General features: G+C 34.9%; 1 protein-coding gene across 1 annotated transcript in view; it reads right to left on the bottom strand.

Moving 5' to 3' along the window:
- Window positions 1-26130, bottom strand: part of Sh3bgrl (SH3 domain binding glutamate-rich protein like) — a 63519-nt gene extending 37389 nt beyond the window's left edge. Inside the window, exon 1 of the mRNA XM_005410074.2 lies at window positions 25884-26130. Within this exon, the coding sequence (XP_005410131.1) occupies window positions 25884-25928 (45 nt within the window). The 5' untranslated portion in view covers window positions 25929-26130. The remainder of the gene's footprint in view (window positions 1-25883) is intronic.
- Between the last annotated feature and the right edge of the window lie 1183 nt (window positions 26131-27313).

Genomic DNA, 27313 nt, shown 5'->3' with positions numbered 1-27313 from the left:
AAAAAAAAAAAAAAAAAAAAAAAAAGAACGCAACGTAGTCATAAGACAGTTTTTATAAGGCAAGTAGATTATAATATGCTGGGCTGATGCCTGAGTGTTCATAAAGGATAATGTCTTCAATCACATCGTGGGGCTGTGAAAACAAAACAAAAATGGGCTGTTTAGTGTACCCAGTAAACGTCTGAGGGACCACCAGGAAACTGTAAATTTCTCCCTAAGAAACTTAGGAAGATAAAACTATCATATTACAATAAAACTCCACAAGTGTTGCATTCAGAAAAATGACCAAAGGAAAAAATTGTATCCTTATAATGGCTCATAATAAAGTTACTTGCAATGCAAGTGTCTACTAGAAAGTTAACTGTCAGTTAAATATTATTGTCAAACAATACATTTCTTGCACTGCAAATATAATTCTTATCAAAAAAATCCAGCCACATTATAAAATTGTTGTACTTCTCCTTTTAAAGTTAAAAATTCTTTAATATTTTATTCCTAGTACCACTACCACAATTTAGAATGCAATATACCTAATGTAATGAAAAGGGAAAAAAAAGTTACAACAGATAACAGACCTCAGGAATGTACATCTAATGGACACTACATTGTATTAATCAATAGCTGCACTTTTTCCAAACTAAGGCTATGACAGTCCTGAACCAGAGGGTTTCTTTTTAAAGCTGCAATAATTTTTCTGACTATGTTTCATCATTCCTTCTGCAACAGATTTTTATGTTCCTCTAATGCATTTAGGACAACTGTCTCAAAGTAACCTGCAGCTTTCCTGACAGCTCCTCCCTTTCTCTCTCTCTCTCTCATTCCCACCTGCTAAGAACTGTAGCCTTTTTCTGCTGTTTTTTAAAACCTTCAGCTACCATGTTTACCACTTCCACAACCAGATCCATAACCACCAATACAGGGACTCCCAGAGCTTCTTCTACCAAAACTACCCCGCTTCGTGAGTTATATTTCTTAAGCTGGCATTTATTAAATTGTTCCAAAAGCAAAAGAATTGCCATTCACAGCATGTAAATAAGTCTGAAGAGGAAGGCAAAGTTACAAAGCTAAGTCCATCTGAATATCAAAACCTACTCAAGTAGTCAGCTTAAATTTATTGTAAAAATACACCATTTGTTTCAGAGAAAAAAATGGAAAACCAAAAACACTGTAAAATAATGAGTAAGGAAGTCATTGATTTAACCTCTGAAAGCCGCTCATATCATTCTTATGAAGGATGATAACATAGAAAGACACATATTCTCAAAAATCAAATTTCTAATGATTTTAGGTTGAGAGAAAATGATTCACTTCTCTTTATTTTTGCAAAGGAACATGAAGCTGTTTTTACGTATATCTTGCTACATTTTTAGCCTAATAAAATGTCTCATTCAATACAATATTGAGTCAATTCTCACTCAATACAATAAAAAAAAGAAAGTCAACAGTTTTTTAAAACTCAAGAGTGGCATTATGTTACCAACAGAAAGCAAAGCAAAACAGAGACAGATTCAGGGAAATCTGATCTATTCTTAATGGTCAGGAGAGAATCTCACCCTAGCCACCATTAAAAGCAATCCATCAATACAAGAAAGATTACAACATTTTGGCATAGTAGTCAAATTCGTAGGAACGGTACACATGTCCCAATTCAACATATGTAAATTTAATTTATCTTGAATAATTATTATTCTATTAATTGCCCAATAGCAGGAGATATCAGATCTTTCTATACATTATATAATTGGGTAATTTGCACAGATATTTTAGATTACAAAGTCAGCACTGTATACAACGGAAACTTTATCTGAAAGACATGCTCTACAAACTACATATAAAGTGAAAATAAGCATGACTTCAATTTTTGTATACTGAAAAATGTAAACAGCCACTTAATTTAAAAACTAATATTCAGGCAGCCTATTCAAGATAAGGAGTTCAAGTTACTTAAACAAGCATATATTTGTAATTTGGTTTACTTTTTAATAGAATTTATAAGCAATTCTCAGAAAAGAATGTATACTAACGAATATTAACAATCTGAAATGTGTTTATTTCAGTGTTTCTTCAAATTTGTACAAACTCTGCTCCAAATAATTCTTGGTCTGGTTACTTTTACCTACACAAAATGCTACCCATCAAGGTAGAAAACACATAAAACAAGAAGATAAATACTATATTTTGACTACCTTAATTATAGCACTGCTTTGTTTTTCCTCTATATTGGTGAGGTGATATTTCATGAACAAGAATATTAAACACTATGCTTTCAAGGAAATGCCACAACACAAAAAATACTGCATCCGGTGAAAACAAATTCATGTGACTCTGAAAAAAATTCTAGTTTGAAGCCTTACCTAAGCAGTGTGCCCCAAAGATAGTTCTAAAGAACACTCTGAATGTACTTTCAGATTCAAGTCAATAAAGTATGATGTAAACAGTCCAGTTGAGGACAAGTGCCATTTATTACCTAATAAAATTCAGAGCCAAATGATGCAAGCAGTCATTCAATTAGTAAAGAAAGACTGCCAAAAGAAACTTGGGTCACGTAATTCTGAATCCCTGTGCAACTCAGTTGCCACCACGGTTATTTGGATTATGTCTACCAAAAACAACAGAATGCCCGGCAATGGAAACTAATGAAAAATGTGGGTTGGTGGGACTTGCCTGCAATTCCAGCACTTGGGAGGCTGAGACAGGAGCATCATGAGTTTAAGGCCACCCTGGGCTACATAACAAGTCCAAAGCCAACCTGAGAAATCAGTCTTAGACCAACCAGTCTCAACACATTTTTTAAAAAGAACTACAGTAAAAAATATTGAGGAATTTTAAGATTTTATCTTACTTGCAGAATAACAAGTAAGCCCACCACAAATACTAAGAATACTGACAGAAAACATGAAACTCTCAGGCTACAGACATGACAGTAGCCAGGGTATCAGTATTTTCATACATTTGTTCCATGATCCTCAATTTCGATAGCGTGACAGAGGTCCAAGGTTAGGGAACATGAACCTTACACTGTATATTAGATAGCGACTGTTCTTGTCTTACAGTTTTCTGAAATGGAAGCTAATCTGACTATCGCGTGTAGTGCTGGGTAATGCAAATATATATTTTGGCACCTGACTGAACAAAATATTATAGAAGTTGTACAGTAAATCAATTACACATATAAGTCCTGGATTCTTCAGGAATTCAAGTCAAACTGAATTCTTCCAGCTCCAGGCACAAAAACTAATCATTCAATAGTCCCTAGTGAGGTGATTTATTTGTAAACTCAATTCTAATGGTCAATGTTACTTACATCTTTACTTTCTTTCACTCTAAATCCAAATCTTCATATGCCAAAGACACAAAGTAAACGATGACCTCACAATAAAGTCTAGAAAAACTGAAAAGCATTTATTGACTCTCTATATAGGCTTTTGCCTTAAGCATTTTGATCCTGATCCAGGAAATGATTTGTTGAAATATATCTAGTACTACTGATATAATATACTGCTGTTTCCTTTTTAAAAAGAAAACAACTGGCAGGTATTATTATAGAATCCTCACTGAATGAAATGTAAAGTATATGAAAGAAGGATCTTACTATATATGCAGTGTTAGTAATAAAATGATATACAAGCAGAATTATCATTTTGTTTTGATCTGATTATAGCAACATTAAGACTAAGCATGACTTACAGAAAATACAATTGCAGATATTTAAATACTCATACTTTGGAAAAGTACTCATGTGTTTATTGCAAGTGTGGTGAAAATCTATTTAGGGGCCAGTGAGAATCCATATACTGAAAAATGAGGCTTGTTTATAAGGTAGTTTCTATGGACAGCTGGTAAGATATATTCTCTTTATCAAGATGGTATGTTCTTATGCACAAGTGAAATGATTTATTCTAAGGCATCATCTACTGGTGTGATCATAAATAATTTATTAAAATATATCTAACTGCCCTGAGTGTCTCACTTCTTGACTAACAGAAGCATATGTATAAGTAAGTATAAGTAACCAAAAACAGGTATCAGATCCCTGCCTAGCATCACTTTTCTAAAATTTGGTATGTTACTGATAAACATTATGAAATCTACCAAGAAATTAACATCTCAGGAATGCTTGTTTGTTAGAAAATATGCAGTTTCCTTTAGCATTTATGGATCTTTAAAAAGATACACATGATAAATATTTATTAGTGATTCCTCATCAAAGAATACTACACTTTTTTAATACCAACAATTTAGTAACCCAATTTGTAGAGGAACAGGGAAAAAACAATAAATATTCACAACTTTTCAGAATGTGTGGAATTATTTATTAAAAATTCTATTTTTCTTGGTGCAAAAACAAGTGAGTTTTGAAAAAATAATTTAGAGATTTGTGGTTATAATATAGTTAATTAAAACAGAAATTTAAAACGAATAATTTTTAAAGTTTTCTTCAGTTCATGTTATGTGAAATATCCAGCAAAAAAAAAGCCACCCCCCCCCAATCTTGTAAAGTAGTTCTTGTTCCATACTCTAAGACTTCAGGGAGTATAACAATACACCATTTCTTTTTTGGAAATAATTAAATTTTAATAGGACTCTAAAATTCAATTTGACACAATACTTATAGCAGTTATATATTTTCAGTACTTATACAGCATGTTGTACATCACACCAAGCATTTTACATATGTCATCACATTTTAATTGATGAGGAAACAGTTTGCACATTAATTAACTCTCTTGCCCAGGGGCACACAGTTAGAAAATGGTGAAACAATTGAAACAAAGCAGACTAACTCTGGAACCCATGATATCTACTGGCAAAGTATTCATCAGCTTTCCCATTGCTGGGACACAATAACTGACACCCATAACATAAAAGAAGTAAGGTTTAATTTATCTAATCATTTACAGGATGCAGCACATGGTCAGCAGAATCTAAGGCATGAATATCATGGTGGAAGGGCATGGCAGAAGGGTGTGTTGGGGCAGTCCATATTCTATAAAGAATTGTGAGGATATGTACAGAAGAAACAGGAATGTTAGATGCAAGGATTTTATAAGTCCAGATGAGAAAAAAACATTTGGCAGGAAAAAAAAAATCAATAAGAAAGGACTGAATGAATTAATATACAGAGCGTTTAAAATAACATCTGAAACATAGAAAACATTCAATTAATGTTAGTTATTATTATTATTATTATTATTCCCATATATGAAGGAGGCCGTATTTCTGTATTGCCAATAGTGGACTTCAAATCAGAAAGTTTGATTCAAAATTACCTATTCCACTTATGAAACATTTGGTCATATACACATCATTTAAATTGTGCCACAGTTTCCAAGTGTCCAAAAGAGAGACAATACTTACCTTCATAGGTTTTTATGACTATTAGTGTGCAGATATATGATAACAGATGTGAAAGAGCTTTGTAAATATAATCAAATAAGGATTAACTCAATAAAAATCCCTTGAGTTTTCCCTCACTACCATACATCTCCCTTGAGTTGTTTGTTTCTCCCCTGGTCATATATTTGCTCTTACTGCTTCTGCCTTCAGAAATCCCCTTTCCCTTCATATTTGATAATGAAAATCTCTGCCAGATTTCTACCTTAAATGCAGCCTCCTGCTTCATTTCTTCTATGCCTCGCCACACGTACCGTTTGATACTACGAATGGGGCATAATCAGCACTGACTCACCTACGAAAAACAGATTATTCTGGATGATGATAAGAGAGTAAAGAAGAAATATTAACAGTAAATTGAATGAAAGATGAAATAATGTTTTAAATGATTAATGGGCTAGGGAAAATAAAAGCTTTCTCAAAAGGATATTCAAAACTTTCAAGCATTACAGACCTACCAAATGAGGAAGTCCAAAAACAAACAGCACCTATAGTTTCTGCGCACTCCAGGCTACCGGTGTAACTTTACACTTTACTTGCCAACATTAACAGCAGCTGAATTTTGCCCATTGTATTAAAATAATGGCAATGTAAAACCCTGGTAATGGATCTTAGCTCTGCTCTTGCTGGCTGTAAGACTTTGGGCAACTTAGTCAAACTGTCTGAGATTTTTATACGTAAAATGGGTATAATATATGCACTTTTTAGAGCTATAAGCACAAAATGAGAGAAAGAATACAAAGTTCTTAGCTTTGAGCCTGGCACTCAATGTCTTTCCACATTCATCTACTCCTTTATCCTGCTCATTATTTTAACTCAAACCAAAGTCCTATCTTCCCTAGAACATATTTTAGACACACTGATTTTCTTTATACTATGTGAATTCTTCTAGCAGTACTATCTAGTGTGTGATACAGAGGAAGCAACAAAGGGGCCCTCAAAGCTCTACGTGTACAAAACATTGTCTACAGTTTTATTTATAATTACAATCAATTATAAATCTAGTCTTCTAATACGCGAGATGCTGTTGTATAACCTAAAATATATATGTTCATTTCCAAGTATACCAAAAGCATGGTAATTTTTTATTATTTATTCTCTCAATATATAATAAAAGTCCAACTACTGCTATGGAAGATTTCTATATTCACACTTATAGAAACTGTATCTCACTATCACAAATGGCCATATAATTATGATATTCTCCAATTAGAGGAGTGAGCACAAAATTTAAAAGGGCACCAGAAAACTTAGTCATAAAGATTTTAAAATGTTAAATAAATTGTCCTTGTGCTCTTATAACAGAATATGACAAACTGAATGATTAGTGAGGAATAGGAATTTATTTCCCCACAGTTCTGGAGGATAAGAAGGACAAGATCAAGGTACTGGAATCTGGTGAGGCCCTTCTCACTGTTTCGGCATATCACATAGTGAGAATTACTGAATGGAAGAAAGGAGAGACAGACAGACAGACAGACAATCTTTAATGAAGAACTCACTCCTACAGTAATGAAATCACTACTGTAGTAACAATGGCATTAATCCATTCAGGAAGGCAGAGTCTTCAAGGCCTCCTAAAGGTCCTATCTCTTAACAGTGTCACAAAGGCAATTACAATTCAACATGAGTTCTGGAGAGGATAAATATTCAAACCATAGCAGAAATATTTTTAAACTACATATTAAAGCAAAAACTCATGAAGAAAAAAACAAAAATAAATAAATAAAGACATGGTTTGGTAGAACCAGAATTAATACGAGGTAAGAAGTGAGTCATATAGGGCAAAGTTATATCCTGGTTTAATATATTGAGGATTTAATCTTGCATGCCTAAAGAAAAGGAAAGACTGGGTCATATTTCACAATACAAGAAGTGTTCACTGAAATGTAGAAGCTGGACTTCTGAAAAAGTAAGCTAATCCACTGCATGGATGTTTTTAAAGGCTTTCTTTTGCAAGAAAAAGTGAAAGTATTGAGCGAGGAAAAGAGGAAGGGTGGAAGACAGAGACAAAAAAGGAGAGAGAGAAAAAGGGAGAGAGGGAGACAGAGACAGAGAGAGACTCTTTCTATACGAAATTTTCCAATGGCACTTCAGTAAGGTTTTCCTGAATTTTCTCCCTAAGGAGCTGACCACCAACTGCTACAGTTGTCTTTCTTCAACAAATCACCGTATGGTTCCAATGAGCACTGAGGCTCAGTGACCTAATTAGGAATTCTGACGTGTCAATAACAGCCCCTGGGAGAAAGTAACTACAGAAGAAACCTAGGGTATTTTTGATCTTCTAATAAGTGAGAGAAACTCAGTTTTCCATCAACTTGACTCAGAGTCAAAATACAAATATAGGAAACCAGAGGTTTATCCTCATTTGTCAACAGTTGGGGAGACAAATTACAAAGATGAAAGAATGCATGGATCTTATACTGATGACAGCAGGGACAATTATACTATCCCTGCTTTAAACTTGTAGAGGACTTTAAAATTTGTAAAGTTTATCAACATGTTTCCAAGGCTCTATTTATTTCTCATGTGACTTCAATTTTCTTGCATATTTTTCCAACAGCTCTAAACCTACCTGTATTTCTCAAACATATCAAGTTGATTTCCTCCCATAGGTCTTTGTAGTGGCTACCCCTCTAGCCACATGTACTTTTGTTTGCATATTACTTCCCTGGTTCTTTCTTCTTTCCCTTGGGACTAGGCTTAACTATCACCTCTACAGTGGAAGCTTCCTGGACAAAACTATCTAAAGTAAGTCTCTTTTATACTGTCACACTAAACCTGTCCTCGACCTTTGCAGCACTCACTTCTATATGTGCACTCATGTTATAGCAGCACAATTTGTCATGGCTAAACCCTGGAAACAACCCAGAAGCCCATCAACTGAGGGATGGATAAATAGATGTGGTCTTCTTATACAGCAGAGTACTACTTGGCCATAAAGAAGGATAAACTTGAGACTTTTATAGGTAAATAGATGTGACGATAACATACTCATAAGTGAAATAAAGTAGACTCACACATGTAAACATATTGTCTCCTTGGCCTGAGAAACTGAAAGAGTAAATAAGGGCCAAAATGGACAACAGATATTGTGAAATGGGAAGAAATTATTGAAATGAGAAAAAGAACTAGGATGGGAGAAAAGGGAAGGAAGGGAAGGAAAAGGAAAAAATGCAACATCGTTATATTACTAGTTTATTGTAGCTGATGGAAAAAAAAGGTTTGTGCTAATGTCATTTGGAGAATTTTTTATGCCCATATCTTGTACTCTGAGTAACTACTTTAAAGATAACAACAGGCAATGTGTTAAATATTATTATTCTCCCACTATATTACTATGAAATTGTGTTCTACTTTTTCCCATAACATAAAAAAGAAAAAATTGCATACTTATTTACACATTTACTTCTTTAGTATCTGTATTTTCCATTAGAATTCATGCTTAATGAAAAAACTATGTCAATTCTTGTTCACTCCTAAATTATCAGAGCCTAGCACAGAAACAAACAAATAGAAAATGCTCAAAACATACTTGTTGATAAGTAAGTGGGTGAATACATATACATATATAGTGTTCATTTGCATACATACAGAAGCACACACATACATATACATATATTTTTCATTTCAACAACTTCATGGAACAGGTAGGCAATGGCGTCAGTACACTCAATTTTGAGTTGAGATCATGGAGATGAGCAGACACTAGGGGACCTGTAACACCACTATGAATTCTGGAACTGAAGTTCAAGTGTGAACTTTCTCCTTCCAGTCCACTGTTCTTTCCCCTGCACCACATCACTAGAATCTCCTTAATTACAGTAAATCCTTGTTATCAAGCCACTGACACCTTCTCCATAGTTTTGGAAATGAACTCTAGGCAGTAGAGATGAATACAAACCACAGACTTCCCCCAAAAAGAGTTAGCAAGTTCACTGTTTTGTTTTTTTTTTTCAAAATAAGACTGCAAATTCTATCCATAATACTCAAGATTCCCAAACTTCAGTAGTAATTAATACTATGTCTTCTAGCTTCTATATGTAACTTGTATGCAAGAGCTCATGTGATACAGCTGTAAGGCATTGTGGCAAGGGGCTCTTAATGTCACTGTTTTGAGAAATGAAACTTAGATTATACAACAGAACACAGGAACAAAGTAAGGTAGATTATATACTATGACTTCAAATAAACTATTCCACAGAAACAATCAGCATCAACTACCAGGAGGAAAACCCTATACATATTCACATATAGGCATTATGCTGGAATTTTCTAGGGTCACATATAGCCATTATGCTGGAATTTTCTAGGGTCCTGGTTATCTAACATTGTCTGGTTGCTGCAATATATAAGACAATAAAAAGCAATATGGTCACAATTTATTTCATAATAACTTTTATAAATTTGCTAGTAGTTGCAGAAATACAAGAAAGGAAATGAAGTATTTTGTTACATAAAATAATACTTGAGGCATCAGTCCATCATTTAAGGTACATATCCCACTCATGGTACCATATGCTTGTAACCCCAGCAGTCTGGGATACTGAGGCCAAAGGCAAGAGTTGCATATTTGAGCCCAGCCTGGACAATTTAATGATCTAGATAGAACCTGCCTCAAAATTATAAGGAAAGAGTTGCAGATGGAGCTCAATGAGAAGGTACTGGCTCTGCTCCCCAGTAGAAGAGTCTATCCAGCTTAAAACAAATGAAAAATAACAAAAATAAAGAAAGTCTTTGAGTTAAAATATTTGCAAGTAGCAAGTTAATATTATTTTTAGAGTTTGAAAAGTAAATGAAATCATTGCCTTGTAAAGACGTATCAGGATAGAAAAAAAAGTAAAAACATAAGACACATTATTTCCTATAGTATAAGAAAATCTTAACAGCCCTATCTGATAGTTTATTTGAGAATTTTTTGTGCATTCTTCATATAGCTCAAACCCCAGTGGTTTTTCCAAGCAGTGAGACAGGTTCTCTGTTCTGAAATAGACCCAGCACAGTAAGGACATATGGAGTAGGAGATGTGCTGAAGAGAATAATTTAGCTGTTTTTAAGTGAAAATATAAAATAGAACTCTTAAGTAGGATACTTATTGATTTATCTCTAGTGATATCCTTCAGATCAAAGTAAAATGTGACAGTTTAAATCTACGAAGTAACTGGAAAATATACATCACGTTTCTAACTCATGAAGAGACGAACAACCTGGATTTTCAATCTATTTTTCACAATGATAACAATATTTTAAAAAGCCCAAAGTGTTTATTTCAGATGCACCTTCACAAATTTCTTCACATCAGCCTTGAGATCTATAATACAGGCAATGTTAAACCCAACCCTCCTGGATAGGAATAAAGGCAGTGACAGAAATAAGAGAACTGCCCAAGAATACATAAATTACCAACAGCAGACCTGGGAATTCTATTATTGTCCTACAGCCACCACAGCAAATTACTGTAAACCCAGTGGCTTAAAGCAACACAGATTTATTTCCTTATAGCTAAGGAGGTCAGAGTTTGAAATTAGTCTGTAAGGGCTGAAATCAAGGTGGTGGCACAGCTGGTTCCTTCTGAAAGTTCTAGGGGAGATTTCATTTTCCTTCCTCTTTCTAGGGACCCCTTATATCACTCCATCTTATTTGCCTTGTAAAATCTCCTACTTTCCTTTCTTTCAAACTCCCCCTTTAACAAGGATTATTTTTAGATTTTGGGTCCCCCCCAGATAATCCAAGAACATCATCCCTTCTTAAACTCTGTAATCACCCCTGCAAAGTCTCTTTTGCCATATAAGATACATTCACAATTTTCACAGATTGGGACCTGGATATCTCTGGGGGCTACTATTCAATCTATAGTAGGAATGAGATTAAGTCCATGCATACTCATGATTCATGCACTAAACCAAGAGTAACTTGTCTGCAACTGTATGGCTGCCCTAGCTTGTTACTAGTTTTCTGTATGACTCCGGAATTCCCCAAAATTATTTCTTGCCTCCCATGTTGTTAAGGCAGAATACACATGTGACTTAAAATGTTCTTCTGAAAAACATACAGTAATAATGAAACTGTGAAGTGATAATGAAATAAATTAGCAACAAACCGAAACATTTTCACAATATAAAAAATATTTCTTTTAAATTCTTGCTTCAATAGCTGGAGATTTCTCCACTCAGGGGTGTCTTTAAATTTGCTGCCCTGCAACATATCTGAGTATGTTAACCAATTTAAATACCATCCAAAAAAACGTGCCGCTGGGGACAGACTCCCTCTTCTACCCTCCCCCAAGTTACATCACAGAGATAGTCATCAGTAGACCAAGACATATAATAAAATCTAAAGCCAAGCCTTTACACCAAAAGATGAAGAGGGGAACTGTTAATTATCTAGTGAATTCAGATATTGTAATTCATAAAACCTAAATGAACCCAGTAACTCATTATCCCTTTACAGCTCTACCCCCAAAATACCCGTACCTCTCCATATAAAGTAATTACAGAGATCCCATCTAAATTATGATTAGTTTTGACAGCAACATTAATATAAAAGTGTACGTTCTCTAGAATATGTCACTAGTGAGCTATGTGACCTTGATCAGATCCCTTTTCTCTTTAAACTTCAGTTTTACGTGTGAGATGAGTTTAGAAAGGATATTAAAACTTCCTCTCATGTCAGAAGTTGTTACTATAAATGACATAAATCACCACCAAGGAATAGATTCCCTTACTATACTGAAAGACCAATCTAAAACTACTCATTGAAACTAAAAAAGTCTCCTCCTCCTCTGCTGCTGCTACTTCGAAAACATTTGCCATTCATTGACTGCTAACCACCTTCATATAAACTAAATTTCCTATGCACTGTCTTCTTCAAAAGCTCTGAGAAGAACTAATAAAACAAATATTATGTAAAATGTTAACTGCCTAGATCAAACATGAAACACTACTTTACTCATACAGATCTTAGGTACAGATAAGTAAGTTTTGTTTAAAATCTCCCTTGAAATAAAACATATTCAAGATGGACTTGTAATATTTTTCCTTCTGTCAAGCTGTTTCTTCAACTATTTACATGTGTCAGAAAATGTTCACAAGGGCATAAAATACACTGGCAATCCATAAAACAGGGACTCTACTTAGTGATATGTCTTCCTCACAAAAACAGGCAGACAAGCACAATTATTTTGACGCCAGATTAGATATTTCAAAGCTTTGATAATAGTCTTATATAGATAACTTCAAAATGAGATTACTGGAAAAATTACTCAGTTGTCTCCTATAGGAATCCTACATTGTCTCTTTATTAGTGGTAATATTCTAGAACTTCTTCTCTTAAATTCCCTACAGTATGTCAGGGGACACTTAGGCTGTGTGAACACTGGTGTGTTCATTTCCTATTACTTCTGTAACAAGTTACCACAAACCTAACGGCTTAAAACAACCCAAATTGATCATCTTAAAGTTCTGGAGGTTAGAAATCCAATACAGGTCTCATTAAGATAAAATCAAGGTACTGACAGGCTTGGATTCTTTGTAGAGGCTCCAAGGGAGAATATTATAATTTTTGTTAATTTTTCTAACTTCTATAGGGTGCCTGAATTACTTATCATCACCTTTCTCCCTCTTCAGACTGGAAATGCCAGTGGAATCATTCTCATGTAGTACCACTTTAACAATGACTCTTTTGTCTCTATTGTTTACGCATACATAATGAAATTTGCAATGACACTGGGCTTTCATGGGTAATCAAACATAGTCTCTCACCTCAAAATTATTAACTTAATATCTACAAAATCCCTCTTGCCATATAAGGCAATAAAATCACAGGTTCTACTGATTCGGATGTGGATATCTTTAGAAGACCATTATTCTTTCTTCCACAATTGGCTCTGATACTAATAATGAATCCACTGTAATTGTACACAGGTATTCACCTGTGTAAATTCATTCAATGAATTCACTCAGTGAATATGAAGACAGCAAGAGTAGGCTACTGACCATAAAAGTATCCCCCTCTAATTTGACTTTATAGAAATTAGGGGATTTGAAAGTCATTATCCAGTTAACTATAAAACAGAAGCATAGCTCTTCATTCAGGTACCACTGCCATCAATCGTTCTAAGTCTCAAAAAATCCAGCACATGATGTGTGTGTGTGTGTGTGTGTGTGTGTGTGTACATACATATATATATATATATATATATATAAAACATATGCTTTAACTTGACTTCTTGATTTATAAATTACATTCTTGAAGAAACCGTGGCCTAGGGGTATAGTTCAGTTTTATAGCACCTGTCTGCATGCATGAGGCCCTATATTTAGTTCTCAGTACTAAAGAAGTCACACTTAGGGTATATACAGTAGAGATGCCTAAAATGTGTTTATAATTTTAGGGTGGTCTGGAGACAGATCTGTGACAAATATGACTGAAATTGTTGAAAAATACCTAACAAGTACAGATTTTTAATATTTTAAAAATAAAAAACTAATAGATTCAGGAGAAATAGAGGATAGGTAGAAAATCATCCAAAAAAGGGAAAGATTAACAATGAAAAGTGTAATCATTTGCCGTAATATAGGAGCCTCTTTCCAGAAAATATACACTTATTTGTCACAACATCATTTTGGAAATATAAACAGCAGTCTATTTTTTGAGATGCAAGTCTTGCATAACCTTAGTATCTTTTTCGTTTCTTAAAATATAACTTATTTAAGAAGTAAACCGTTATTGAATGCTACATTCAACTTACTGGAAATCACTGTGCATTCTCATGAGGACACAGAAAAGAACCAAAGTGAGAGGGGAAGGTATTGGGAAAGGAGAGAAAAGATAGACACATAGGGAAACAGAGACAGAGGAACAGAGAAAGACAGAGACAAATGAATTTAGAAAGTCTACAATATTTCCCTGTAGGAGAAGAGTTAATTTTCAATGGAAAAAGACTAATAGGACACACTTCTGGTCAATATTAGAATTTTCAAGCAAAGCAATGAGGTCAAGATTCTCTCAAAACTTCATCTAGAACTACTAAAATCAAAAAGAAATTCTAATTTGTACAGAAAATAGGAAGGTCATTCTATAGAATAGAGTTGTAACAAATTATCTTGGTCTGTTAATGAAAAACAAGTTATGGTAAATTCCTACCATCTTGTCTAGTGAAACTCTGTATTAATTCTGATGTTTTATATAATAATAATTTTTTTATTCTCTTTAATGATTTGAACAATCTTCCATTGTTATATCTGGTAATCTGAGCAACTTCACTGAAGATAATAATATGCGATATAACAACCACTCAATTCCTATCCCTTTGTTTTGAAACTCTGTATTACTTTTAATAGTCTTGCTTTGTTTTTTGTTTTGTTTTGTTTTGTCTTTTTGAAACAGAGTCTTGCTATGCAGTTCAGGTTGGCCTTGAGCTCACTTTGTAGCCCAGGCTAGTCTCGAACTCCCAACAATCTTCCTGCCTCGGTTTCCCAAGTGCTGGGATTACAAGTGTGCACCACCATGCCCAGCAATCTTGCTTTGTTTTGTTTATGTTTGTGATGTTGGTATGCTGCTATTGTTCTTTTTTTTTGGTATGCTGCTATTGTTCTTTTTTTTTCTTTTACTACTCTCTTTAATAAAAAAGAAAAACATTAAATTTTAACAAATTATTTTGTGATTCTCAGGAAAAAATGCTTTTTTTTAAAAGAACTAAAAGTAATTGCCATTAATCCTATCTTTAAAAATCTAACATTACTGGGGCTGGGGATTTAGCTCAGCAGCACAGCACCTGCCTGGCAAGTGCAAGGTCTTGAGTTCGATTCCTGGTACCAGAAAAAAAAATCTAACATTACTGAGAAGGAGGGATTGGGTCTTGTCTTCTATTTCCCATGGAGAGTGGGTAGCATGGAGGTGAAACCACTTCCCTAAGGTCCTTTACTCCTCAATCCAGAGCTTCTTGTTTGATTAGAACACTGATAACAGGAAGGATCCCTAACAAATTACCATTAAACATTAAAAATTCCTAGCTTTCAGTTTAAATTTCTATAACAACTGTGTTTTCACTAGAACAGCAAACAGTTTAATTCAAAAATATATGATTTTTTTCTGAAAATTGATCTTTTAAAAGTATTGCAATGGCCGGGGATATAGCTCAGCCACTAGTCATTGAGTTAGTGTAAAGTTGATTCCGTGGGAAATGAAAATCAACAATGATCCGATAGATCTGACTACATAAACAGATCAGATTTTTCAAAGTAAAATTCTACCTTACTTAATTTTGTTCTTTTTAATTTTTTTTTCAGTGCTGGGGATTGAACCCACGGCCTCATATATGCTAGGCAAAGGCTGTACTACTGAGCTATGCCCCCTAGCCCAGTTTTGTTTCCTTTCAATTGCTCTGAAATAATATTATTTTTAATTCATTTTATTGCCCTCTATTTTCTATCTTTTCCCTAAGCTACTGAGAAATGTCTACACACCCATCTCTTCCTCATTTTGCCCATGTATAACCCTTTCAACCAGATTATTGTATCCACCAGTCCACTGAAACCATGATTTCTAAGGTAATTAATAATTTCCTTATTTGAATTCAGTGATATTTATCAATTTTCACATTCATGTAGAGCACTAGGAAACAATGGTCATCTTCTTTGAAAACTCTTACCTACCCTGATTTCCATTAAAGGACAGTACTCTGAGCTTTCATAATGAATCTTCCTGTTCGCTTCTGCTCCTGTTCCTTTCACATCCTCCTAAATGTGAATTTTCACCAAAGTACTGTTGTCTCAGTTACTTGCTCAACACTTGGGCAAAATCTGTAAATCTTACAACTTAAAGGAGGAGAGGTTTATTTTGGTTCATGATTTTAGTCTATGATTAGCTGGCTGTCAGGCAGAAGCATCATGGCAGAGGGGCATGGAGGAAAAGATGCTCAGCCGATGGCAGACAAGACACAGTGAGAGAAGGGAGGAGCCAATGACAGCAGGTCATGTCTCCAAGGACAAGCCCTTTCCCATCAGATCCCACCTCCAAAGCTAAAGTCTTAGGGGCAAATCTTGGGTCTAAACCATAAGAACTGTCCTTGTCTTCAACCCTCTTCCCATCTCACTCTGTGAGCAGTCTTTCCCACAGTTTCAAATACCTCCATGTGAATGACTCCCACACGTTCCAGCCACAATTGTTCCCAAACGCTAGTCACATATTTCCAACTAACAGCTGCAAATCTCCACTTAGATGAGCTGATTGTACTTAAATTTAAACATACCATCTATTTATGCAACGAATATTTATTAAGAAACGTACTGCATTGTAATTGTATACTTTCTGGGTAGTGAGAAGTACAAGAGATAGATAAATTATCATTCTGTTCAGATTTGAAATAGTTCTAAAGTAGAGCTCTACAGGCTATCTTTAACTTTTGACAGACCCATCCATAAGTGAAGAGGAAAGCTAGGAAAGCAACTGTAAAAACATTAATCTGGCCTCAAAATCTTCAGTTTGTTCTGTTGGATCAGAAATCTTCCTTGTATGACACGAACCATGTACTGTCATAGAGGCAACCTCTAAAGCTTGAGCAAATATTGGAAAAAGTTTGGTACTATAATACTATTACATACAACATGATATCTGCATTTTTAGGCTATGTTTTTGTTTGGCAGTACAAGGGATTAAACCCAGGGTCTTCACACTGAGCTACATTCCCAAGTTCCCAAGCCCTTTTTACTTTATTTTAATCAATTAATTCATTAATTTATTTACTTTTGAGAAAAGGTCTTGCTAACACACTAAGCTGTCTGGGCTGGGCTCAAAATTATAATCCTCTTACCTCAGCCTCAATGTACTACAATCACAGGCATGTTCTACCACACTAAGCTTTATACTATGCTTTATTCTTAATTTTTAAAAACCTATTAAGATAATGTGAAAAGCAAATCTAAATGGTTAGGAGTTCTAGTTCTGATCACAGATCAAAATTATTCTATCTTTATTTTATGAAAAATAAAACAAAATTTCATAATAAAATACAAGAATAACAAGATAAACACTGTGTGCCATTATCTTCAAAGTAGTTACCCAGAGACAAAAAAGATTCTCTCTTACAAAGAAGAAGTAGCACCAAGTTTTCTTTTCAATGACCTAAGAGAAACTAGCAGTATAAATTGAACAAACTAGCATATATATTAAAATACTTCTGAAACAGCAGAATACTTAATTTAGAGAATTATTTCAGCTTCTTACTTCCTATTTAATTATCTTCTATTTTGCGTTTTATTTGTATGCAAATGTTTTTCTCATATAAGTGAAACTATTTGATATTCAAACTTGTGTGCTTGATTTATTACACTTAACATAATGTTCTCAAGTTGCATCCATTTACCTACAAATCCCTCAGGTTTACCTTTCTTTATGGCAGAGTAGTACTCCATTGTGTGCAAAGCATATATCCCTTATCCACTCATCTGTTGACAAACATATATGCTGTTTTCAAGATCTAAGTATTATAAATGGTGCTGCTATAAACATGAGTATGCATGTATCCCTGTAATATGGTAATTTTAACTCTTTTTGGAAGATACCTAGAAGGGTGATAACTGGGTCAAATGGAATTTCTATTTTTAGTTTTTTGAGGAATCTCCACACTGATTTCTTTTTTTTTTTTTTTTTTTTTTTTTTTTTTTTTTTTTTTTTTTTTTTTTTTTTTTTTTTTTTGTGGTACCGGGAATCGAACTGACGACCTTGTGCTTGCCAGGCAGGCACTGTGCCACTGAGCTAAATCCCCAGCCCCTACCACACTGATTTCTATGGCGACTGTACTCATTTACATTCTCACCAACAATGTACAAGAGTTCTTTTTCCCCAGACTCACTAGCATTTGGTATTATTAGATTTGTTTGATGACAGCCATTCTTTCTGGGGTATCTCAGTGGAGTTGTAATTTGCACTTGCCTAGTGGTCAGTAATGCTGAACATTTTTTCATGTATTTATTGGCCATTCACACTTTTGAGAAATGTCTATTAATTTTACTATAGAAAAATTACTCACCACTAATATGAAATAAAAATTCCTACACTTTTTTACTAAAAATTAGACACAAAGTAATGCCTAACATTCTAACTTCAAATGTTTTCTAACAATCTATGACATCAAATGGCAGTCCTTTTTGCAAGTGTGTGTGTTAGAATTCTGTCAGCTACTCAGTTATTGGGATGTAATATAAATATGCTTTCGTGTATTGTTTTCAGAGCAATACATGGTTTGATAGTTGAAGGAATCAGATTTTGCTTTTTTCTTCCCCAGAATAGCTTCTCTTACCATGAGCTGTTGCACACAATGTTATCCCATTTTTGTGCCAATAGCTCCTTTCTAGATTTTCTTTACATATTGTCATACATTTATTTATTGTTTCTTTGGTTTTATTTTTGCATTCCATTCACAATACAATTCTAAAGCTTCCCTACCCAAAGACATTATGTAAAGGCAAGAATCAAATTCATCTCTGTAAACAAGTGGATTTCAAACATAATTAGATATTCATTTATAATAAATCCACTTGGACAACTAGACATAAATTATTTATATATATGATTATGTTAGAAGTGTTGGGTTTTCATGAAATCTGGAGTTAGTGACTTTTAAAAGTTCACACATGTTATGCAGCTAGAAGGACATCTCCCAAAGAGTTTCTGACATTTGGAAACTGCAATGATCCCTAAGATACATAATTTAATTTTCAAGTTCAATACTTTGGTAGAGTCAAATTAAACACTAAGTGAGATATACATTATTCTCTCAAGCTGCCCATACAAAGCCTATTCATAACTACACAATACCTAACTTGATATAACAATGTACTAAAATAACATTCGTTTTTCAAATTCAATTAAAACCAAATCATAAATCCTAATCTAACTAGATAATAAATATTTTCTCAGTTTCCTCATATTTTTGTATTTGCCTTTCAATATCTTTTTCAGGAGAATATATCACATATCACATAAATTTGGTAAAGGTTTATCCTCGTTCTGGGTCTAGTCATCCTTCCTACTTTTTCAATTTAAAACTCACCAGGTGTGTGTCTTGTCATTTAGTAAACTCTGTATCATTGCCATCAACCTTGGACGCTCCCTCAACATTGTCTGGAACATTTAAATTTAACACCTTTATTATTTTTTAAGTAGAAATTCACAGGAAAAGTTTACACCAACTACAGCCCCTTTCTGAGAAGTTCAAAATATTTAGCTGATGTGAAAACCAAATATGTTTAAGTTTCTGCATGAGAAAATCAACTTAAAATAAGAAAGATTTATTTTGGCTCACAATTGCTGAGGTTTCATGCATGGTCACTTGTTTCTGGACCTGTGGTGAGGCACAGCATCATAGGAGGGAGGATGTGGTAAGATAAAGGTGCTCACCTCATGGAGGTCAGGAAGCAGAGAGAGCAGGTAGGGGCAGGGGAAAAAAATAAATATCCTTTCAGGGCACACCCTCAATGACCTAATTCCTCCAACTAAGCTAACTTCTTAATAGTTTCTATCACTTTTAAATAACACCGTCAAACTCTGAATTCTTCAATGGTTAATCCACTAATGAAGGGGCTGGGGATTTAGCTCAGCGGCAAAAGCGCCTGCCTGCCAAGCGCAAGGTCGTGAGTTCGGTTCCCGGTACCGGAGAAAAACCAAAAAAAAAAAAAAAAAAAAAAAAAAAACCACTAATGAAGTTAGAACCCTTATGATCTAATCACTTCCCAAAAAACCCACCACTGGACACTGATACTTTGGGGATTAGGCCTTCAATATGTGAGTTTTGGGGGATATTCCAGATCCAAATTACACCAGCAATTGTGGTAATGTACTACTGACATAATATCTACCCAAAATGTATACAGAGGATGTATAAATCAGTGTTTAGGAGTGGGTTCTGAAGTCAGAACAAACTGGATTCTAATCCCAGCTCTGCCATTTCTAGTTCTTCAATTTTAAGCAATATACTTATTGTTTCTTCTGGATCTCTCAGATACCCCCTTCAAGTAACATAAGAGGAGACTAATAGTAGCACTTACCTCAAAGTGTTATTGCAAGAATTATATTAAATAATTTATATAAAGCACCGAGCACGATGCCTGATATACAGTATATGATGCATAAACAAGTGTTAGCCATTACTATTACTACAGTCAAACCATGATCAGCCATGCAAATGAAATAGTGCAGCCAAAACAAAAAATCTAGCAGCACTAAATACTTATACAGTCTGAAGTTTTCACATTTTTAAACTTATATTTGAAGTTCTGCCAAATGTTTGGGCAATCTATAAAGTTCCAACTAGACAAATATATCTCAAATGTGAGGCACTAGGGTTAAAAAGAAATTCTTGTGTTTAAAATCATTCTTTCCTGCCCACAAGTAAAATTTCTGCTTTATTTCTCCCATTAATAAAAACAGCTAATATAAATGACTTGTCCCTTCACTCTAAGAGTATTGTTGTTTAATTTTGGTCGAGGCTAGAGGAAGTAATTAACTTCTAGGTTTAAAAGACACCTCAGATCAGAGCTGGGGATTTAGCTCAGTGGCAAAGCGCCTGCCTGGCAAGCACAACGTCGTGAGTTCGGTTCCCGGTACCGGAGAAAAACAACAAACAAACAAAAAAAAAAGACATCTCAGATCAAAAGACAAACAAATCATCAGCTAGTCACAACACACTCTTAGTGTGTTTAATTTTATTAGGAACAAATGAAATATAAAATTCACCTTTGATAATTCAATTAAACCAAAAAATATCCCTATAAACATACATAGTTGATCATTCAATATATACTTTAGAATATATATATATTTCAAATATATATATGATATATATATTTGATATTAGGGAATTGAAACATTCAACCTGATTATGTCTGAGTTTTATTTTTCTACAGTCAAATCCCCAGGGGGGATTAACCTTAAGGTTTATTGACCCTTACCCTTCATCAACAGTCCCTGTGTTAAGAGATGAATCCACAAACTCTTCTTTCTTACCACATTATGGAATTTTCAATAACATCCACAATACATACTTACCTATAACTATTCAACTTTTAAATATTTTTAAATACCCAAGAACCACCCTCATCAATAATTGTGTTTTTCAAGCCTGATTAAATTGGGCTGAACTATTCCAATGGCTTTGCCACAGTTGCTGTGAAATGTAGGAAATAACCGATCAAATACTGAGCACTAAATTGAAGACACTGATCAGTCTTTACATCTGTCATGTGAAAGCTGCCATTCTTCACTGTTCAGCGCATCCAAAAAGCATGTCCAGTCATTTGATGAATAGTTTTTGATGTTAATCTTTCCAGTAGTTTGTGAATAGCTTTAAATAGCATTGAAACAAGGCTTGGCAGGTATGACAAAAACTAAAGCTTACATCAAATCAAAGTTCAATTTATAAATACAAACGCAGAGCAGCAAAACACTCTATCACTTAAAATATAATTAGTTGAAAAACACATAATGAAGAACTGTGGTTTGCTCTTCTATATCCACATTATCTATTTTTTTTGTGTGTGTGTGTGTGTGTTTTTGAGACAGGGTCTCGCTATGCAGTTCAGGCTGGCCTTGAGCTCCCTTTGTAGCCCAGGCTGGTCTTGAACTCTTAATGATCGTCTTGCCTCAGCCTCCCAAGTGCTGGGATTACAGGCGTGCACCACCACGCCCGGACACATTATGTAAATGAAGAAAATAATGTGACAAGTAAGTCATGATTTGGCAATCAAAAGTTTCCATTTTATTCATTAGTTTTTATAACGTGCCCTGAGTACCACCAAAAAGAATTATGTATATTTAACTTAATATGTGGACAATTCAAACTACAATTATCTTCTATTTTAGCAGTTATAAAAGAGATTACTTTATAGAAGTTATTTAATAAATTATATCCTCAGGAACCACCTTTTTACCACAATTATAAAACTTCTACACCAAAGCACAAATAGAATGCATAACAGATGTAGCATGGGGATCATTATTCATTTGGCAGAAAGAAATATCAGAGCAAAATTCTCCCAAGCTAGTAAAAATTTGATAATTTATCATCACCTAAACAATTCTGACCAAAGGTAAATGCTGGTTTGGTTCAAAGCTGTTGCAATTTATTAAGTTATATAGTCACTGGACTTTCTATTCCTTTTCTCTGAAATGTAAATTTAGAAAGCATTATAATCTCAAAACAAAAAAAGAAAGAAAAAATTGTGGTGTATACTACAATGTCACAGCAGTTAAAAACATGCATAAACAATTCTGAACAGGCAGGATCACTTCCTATGGACATAAAGCTTTGAAACTGCATTTCTTGCTAAATTGTTCCTATCAAGAGAACTAGTACTAAAGTTTGGGTTTTCACATCTGGACCTATCAAAGATGAATTTAAGCTTTCTAAAATATGCATGTCTTCTCTATTTTCCTGGATTTCACTGAACATTTACCCCCCCCTTTTGACATTTACCTTCGATAACCTTTACACATGCTATCTCTCCTTCACGTTAACTCCCCATTTTGCTATTCCCCTATATACCCCTGCCCATACAAACCTACTGTCACCTATACAACTCACTCCTTCTCCTCTCACTTCATGTTTACATTTACTTCTTCATGCCTACTAGCTGCCATGCATCAGTGGGAAGATACATTTCGTAGTGGGTAAGCACATTGGATTCAAGCTCTGGGGCTTACTAGGTGTATAAAAACATTGTTTAAACTCACTGTACATTCACTTCCTTCTCTGAAAAATAGAGATAATAATAAGACAATTGTGGGGCTGGGGATTTAGCTCAGCGGCAAAAGCGCCTGCCTGCCAAGCGCAAGGTCGTGAGTTCGGTTCCCGGTACCGGAGAAAAACCAAAAAAAAAAAAAAAAATAATAATAATAATAAGACAATTGTCAAGAAAAAATAAGATAGCACTTGACACACTTTGAAGTTTTCTGGCTATCCTTATTTAGGGCTACTATAAAAAATTGTTGCAAAGGCCAACATACAGTACCTGCTTTCACTGCAAGTGATACTTCTCTGTACTCGGGCTGATTTAAGTGCAAGTTTGAAAACGCGTTTTTGTTTTTATAAATGGGGTTATTAAGTACTGGAAGTCTTGGGTTACAAAGAAGTTAACATTGTCTTGCCAATTATCACAGATCCACATCCTCCTCTGCCCAATAAACCATGTAATACTGGTTATTTTTATGACATCCAATCTTAAGAATCAAAAACAGTGAAAAACTCCACCAACCCAAAGCTAATTTTAAATATTCTTTAGACAAAGTTTGTCACTTACAGAAACATCTTCCTTTGTGCAGTTGTTGGGTTCCCTCAGATTTCTCCCACATTTCTAAGTCATTGTTGACAACAATGTTGGCACAACCTTAAGGTAGAATTTTAATACTGCAAACTGAAGAGTTCCTTTCTGAAATAAATAATCAGTACCCTATTTATGTTATACAGCAAATCTCTCTAAAGTGTGTGTACTTTGTACTGTTTTAGCATGTAAAAGTATTGTAAAATCATAATAAAGCAAGAATGTATCTTGGTGATAAGCAACAGAATGCTAACAACATGTTCACAGTAACTGTAGTAACTAAAATAGTGGACAGATCTTTACCCATGAGAAAAAATTTGAACTAACGCAAACACCTGCCTTTTGCAATTGTTGGTTTTTCTCTGGTACCGGGAATCGAACTCATGACCTTGCACTTGCCAGGCAGGTGCTGTGCCGCTGAGTTAAATCCCCAGCCCCTGCCTTTTGCAGTTGTTAACAACAGAGTCCATTAAAGAAATTAATAAAAGTTTCAATCATTTTGAAGACTCTTAAAAATTTAAGTGTTAACAAAGACAGGTGCATTTGTTATTTGAATAGAATTCATTTTGAGTGAGGGGGACAGTAAAAGAGAGAAAAAGCAAATAACAAATAGCAGCATTGAAACTTCACAGCTCCCAAAGATAAGCTAACTACCTTATTTGTTTTTTTATTTTATTTTTTTTTTTTTTTTTTTTGGTTTTTCTCCGGTACCGGGAACCGAACTCACGACCTTGCGCTTGGCAGGCAGGCGCTTTTGCCGCTGAGCTAAATCCCCAGCCCCACTACCTTATTTGTTAAATCTAATCAGGGGTATAACTACAGGCGTTGAGCTACTTTCTAAAATGTTACAATTATTGTATTAAATTGTCTCTGAGTAACTCAAATTTTACTTTAAAATATCAGAATATGTATATGAAAAATAAGACAAAAGACTTATAATGTGGTGTTCCAAAGGAAATTTAAGGTTTTCTTTTTTACAACTGAAACTTGCTCCAAAGACATGATTATGTATTTTCATTATCTCAAAACTGTCCAAACATCCCCACGCATAGTGGTTACTGAAGACAAAAACTCAAGGTGCAAAATTCTTGCAGTTCCACAAATCTTTCAGTTCTATTCCAAATCCTCTTAGATATAAATATAAAAAAAGAAAAAAAAAGAACCCAGAATCACTGCTGCTCTAAACCTCAAGGAGAGGGAGGCATTCCTGTATCTTCCATCTTGAACCCAAACATCTGTTCCTGCTTTTCTCTTGAGCTGCGAAGAGCAGATACATTTTCCTTTAAAGCAGATATACTCGGCTTTCACAGAGTATATCCTCTCCTCCTCAGAGCTGCTGAAAAAAGTGTTATCCTCAGTTAACGATTAGCAAATGGATCCAGGAGAAAATCCTACCTTTTGAAGAAGCAGCAACTCAGCCTACCTTTTCAGAAAAAGCCACTTGTTAGCTCCCTTTCCAGTTCTCAATATATTTAAAGCAGTTAAAAAATATTAGAAGTAAAACCATTTGAAAGAAAAATTCAAAATGAGAAACAACATGGGGGAAAAAATGTCTCATGTTAAAAAGTTTTTTAAAAATGTTATCATTATTCTCAACTTCTCCCATTTTTTCTAGTTCTAACATGCTTTTGAACTGAAGTTAGACACCTTTTTCCTATGTACTCTCAAAATAAATCCATTACAGGCGTTTCATGTTTTAGAGTAATCCCAGAACCTCAGCAGTTAGGCCTCCACTCAGTCTCCATCAGTAATAGAATGCGTACCCTTATCCGTTACAGAAATTCATTCCTTCCGTTTTCATCATTACTTAGACCATATCTGCTGAGTGTGTCATTCTTGAAACTCACCAGTGTGTGATTTTGTTTGACTTCCTCACCTAACCCTAAAGAACCAATATCACCAGCTCCCATTTCCCAAAACTTTGTAGCTTTCTTTTTCCTTCATAGGAGAAACGTGGCCCTAACGTCGGAAGGCAAACACATATAAAACTCCCTGGGGGGAAAAAAAAAAAAAACATGCAACAAAAGAAGAAAGGGAAGAAGGGAGTAGGGTACGGGGTGCGTATGTCTTCCGAAGGAGAAGCTGCCAGATGAACAACAATTTAACGGTTCTGGAGCAGAAGAGATCGGTAGGTAAGAAAAATAACAAAGGTGGACACCCCGCTCTCCTTACCGCCGTGGAGCCAGACGAAGATGCAATATACACACGGATCACCATCCTGGGAACACTGGCTTGCGGTTGTTTGGATGCTGAAAACGGCTGCAAAGCAGCTGCAGCGAGGCTAGAAGGGAGCTAGGCGCCCAACAGAGATTAGGAGTGTGGGGGAGGGAAGAAAGGGAAGGCTCCAGAGCCCCGCCTCGGCCCTTAGCTGCTTTCAACCGGCTCAGAAGACTGCAGTCCAGCCCCAAACCCCGGAAGGCACAGGCTCATTTGCATCATTTCTTTTTTTTTTAAACTACAGAATCTCGAATAGCACCGCGAGATCTGTTGAAACAATTCTTTTTGACTAGTCCTTCCTCGAGAAGAGAGGGAGGAGGAGAAAGAAAAAAGAAAGGGCAAACACTGAATTGAATTCGATTAAAATGCAGAAAGGAACTTTTCCACACAAGAAAAATTTTTGCTGTACCTTACTTCTCAGAAATGTACACAAACCAGAAGATACTTCTTTGAAACAGCAAGCTCTGTGCTAAATTCAAACACGACGAAAACAAATCCCAAGTTCTCAAAGCCTTGAACATTGCAAGAGTCCTGTATGTAATAATTTTTATGATGTTAGCTGGCTGCGGGAATTGTGAACTGAAATGCTGGGCCAGGGTTCAGAAAAAACTTTAAGATTTCCCTAAACCTGGAAAAGACAGAGTTAGATTTGAGTTTTGCTTTTTGTTAAAATGGGAAATCTTCTTTCTGCGGGCATTTTGCAGGAGACCCGATTGCCAAACTCAGGAATGGAGGAGAAAGTTGCAAACAAAACTTGAAAATTATGTGAAAAAAGTGCTTTGCTTTACTTTGCTTTTTATCTGACCGAGAAAACAGTTTGGAGCATACATTGCAGATGTCAGAATGATACAGAGAGAGCAGGTGGTTCTTTGTAGCTTAGGAGAATGAACAAACAATTGGTAATGTATGAGGGAGGGACTGTATATTTCAAATGGTAGTTTCAAGTTCCCAGATGCCCCCAAATGAATAGAAAAATTTACAAGATGAATGAGACAAGAAAGAGAATTAGTCACCTGCCCTACTTTTTTTCTTTTGTAATTTGTGTTCCCTCTCTACTAGTTTACGTACCACCCTTGCAGAGGCTCACATACTGCAGCAGCTACCTAAAAGTTCCCTGTCCACAGATTCTATCTCCTCCAAATTGCTTTTTATACTAACTCTAAATTGATCTCTTTATATGTGGTGCATACAATGATCTTGAGAGGTAGGTAATACTACCTTATTTTTTGCAGAAAAGAACCAGAAACTTATCAAAATAATTTCCTCAGTCATGTATGGTAAAGTAGCAAACTCCAGTGTCAGGCCTTGACCTCAGGCTCAACCTTCTCCAAAGACCACTCTCTTATCTATCACCGTAACACAACATCAGCTACTTTTTGTCCTAA

The sequence above is a fragment of the Chinchilla lanigera genome, unplaced genomic scaffold (genome assembly GCF_000276665.1).
Source record: "Chinchilla lanigera isolate Chin_1 unplaced genomic scaffold, ChiLan1.0 scaffold00128, whole genome shotgun sequence".
Taxonomy (NCBI): domain Eukaryota; kingdom Metazoa; phylum Chordata; class Mammalia; order Rodentia; family Chinchillidae; genus Chinchilla; species Chinchilla lanigera.
Note: the sequence above shows the minus strand (reverse complement) of the source record. Positions and strands in the feature narration are given on the sequence as shown.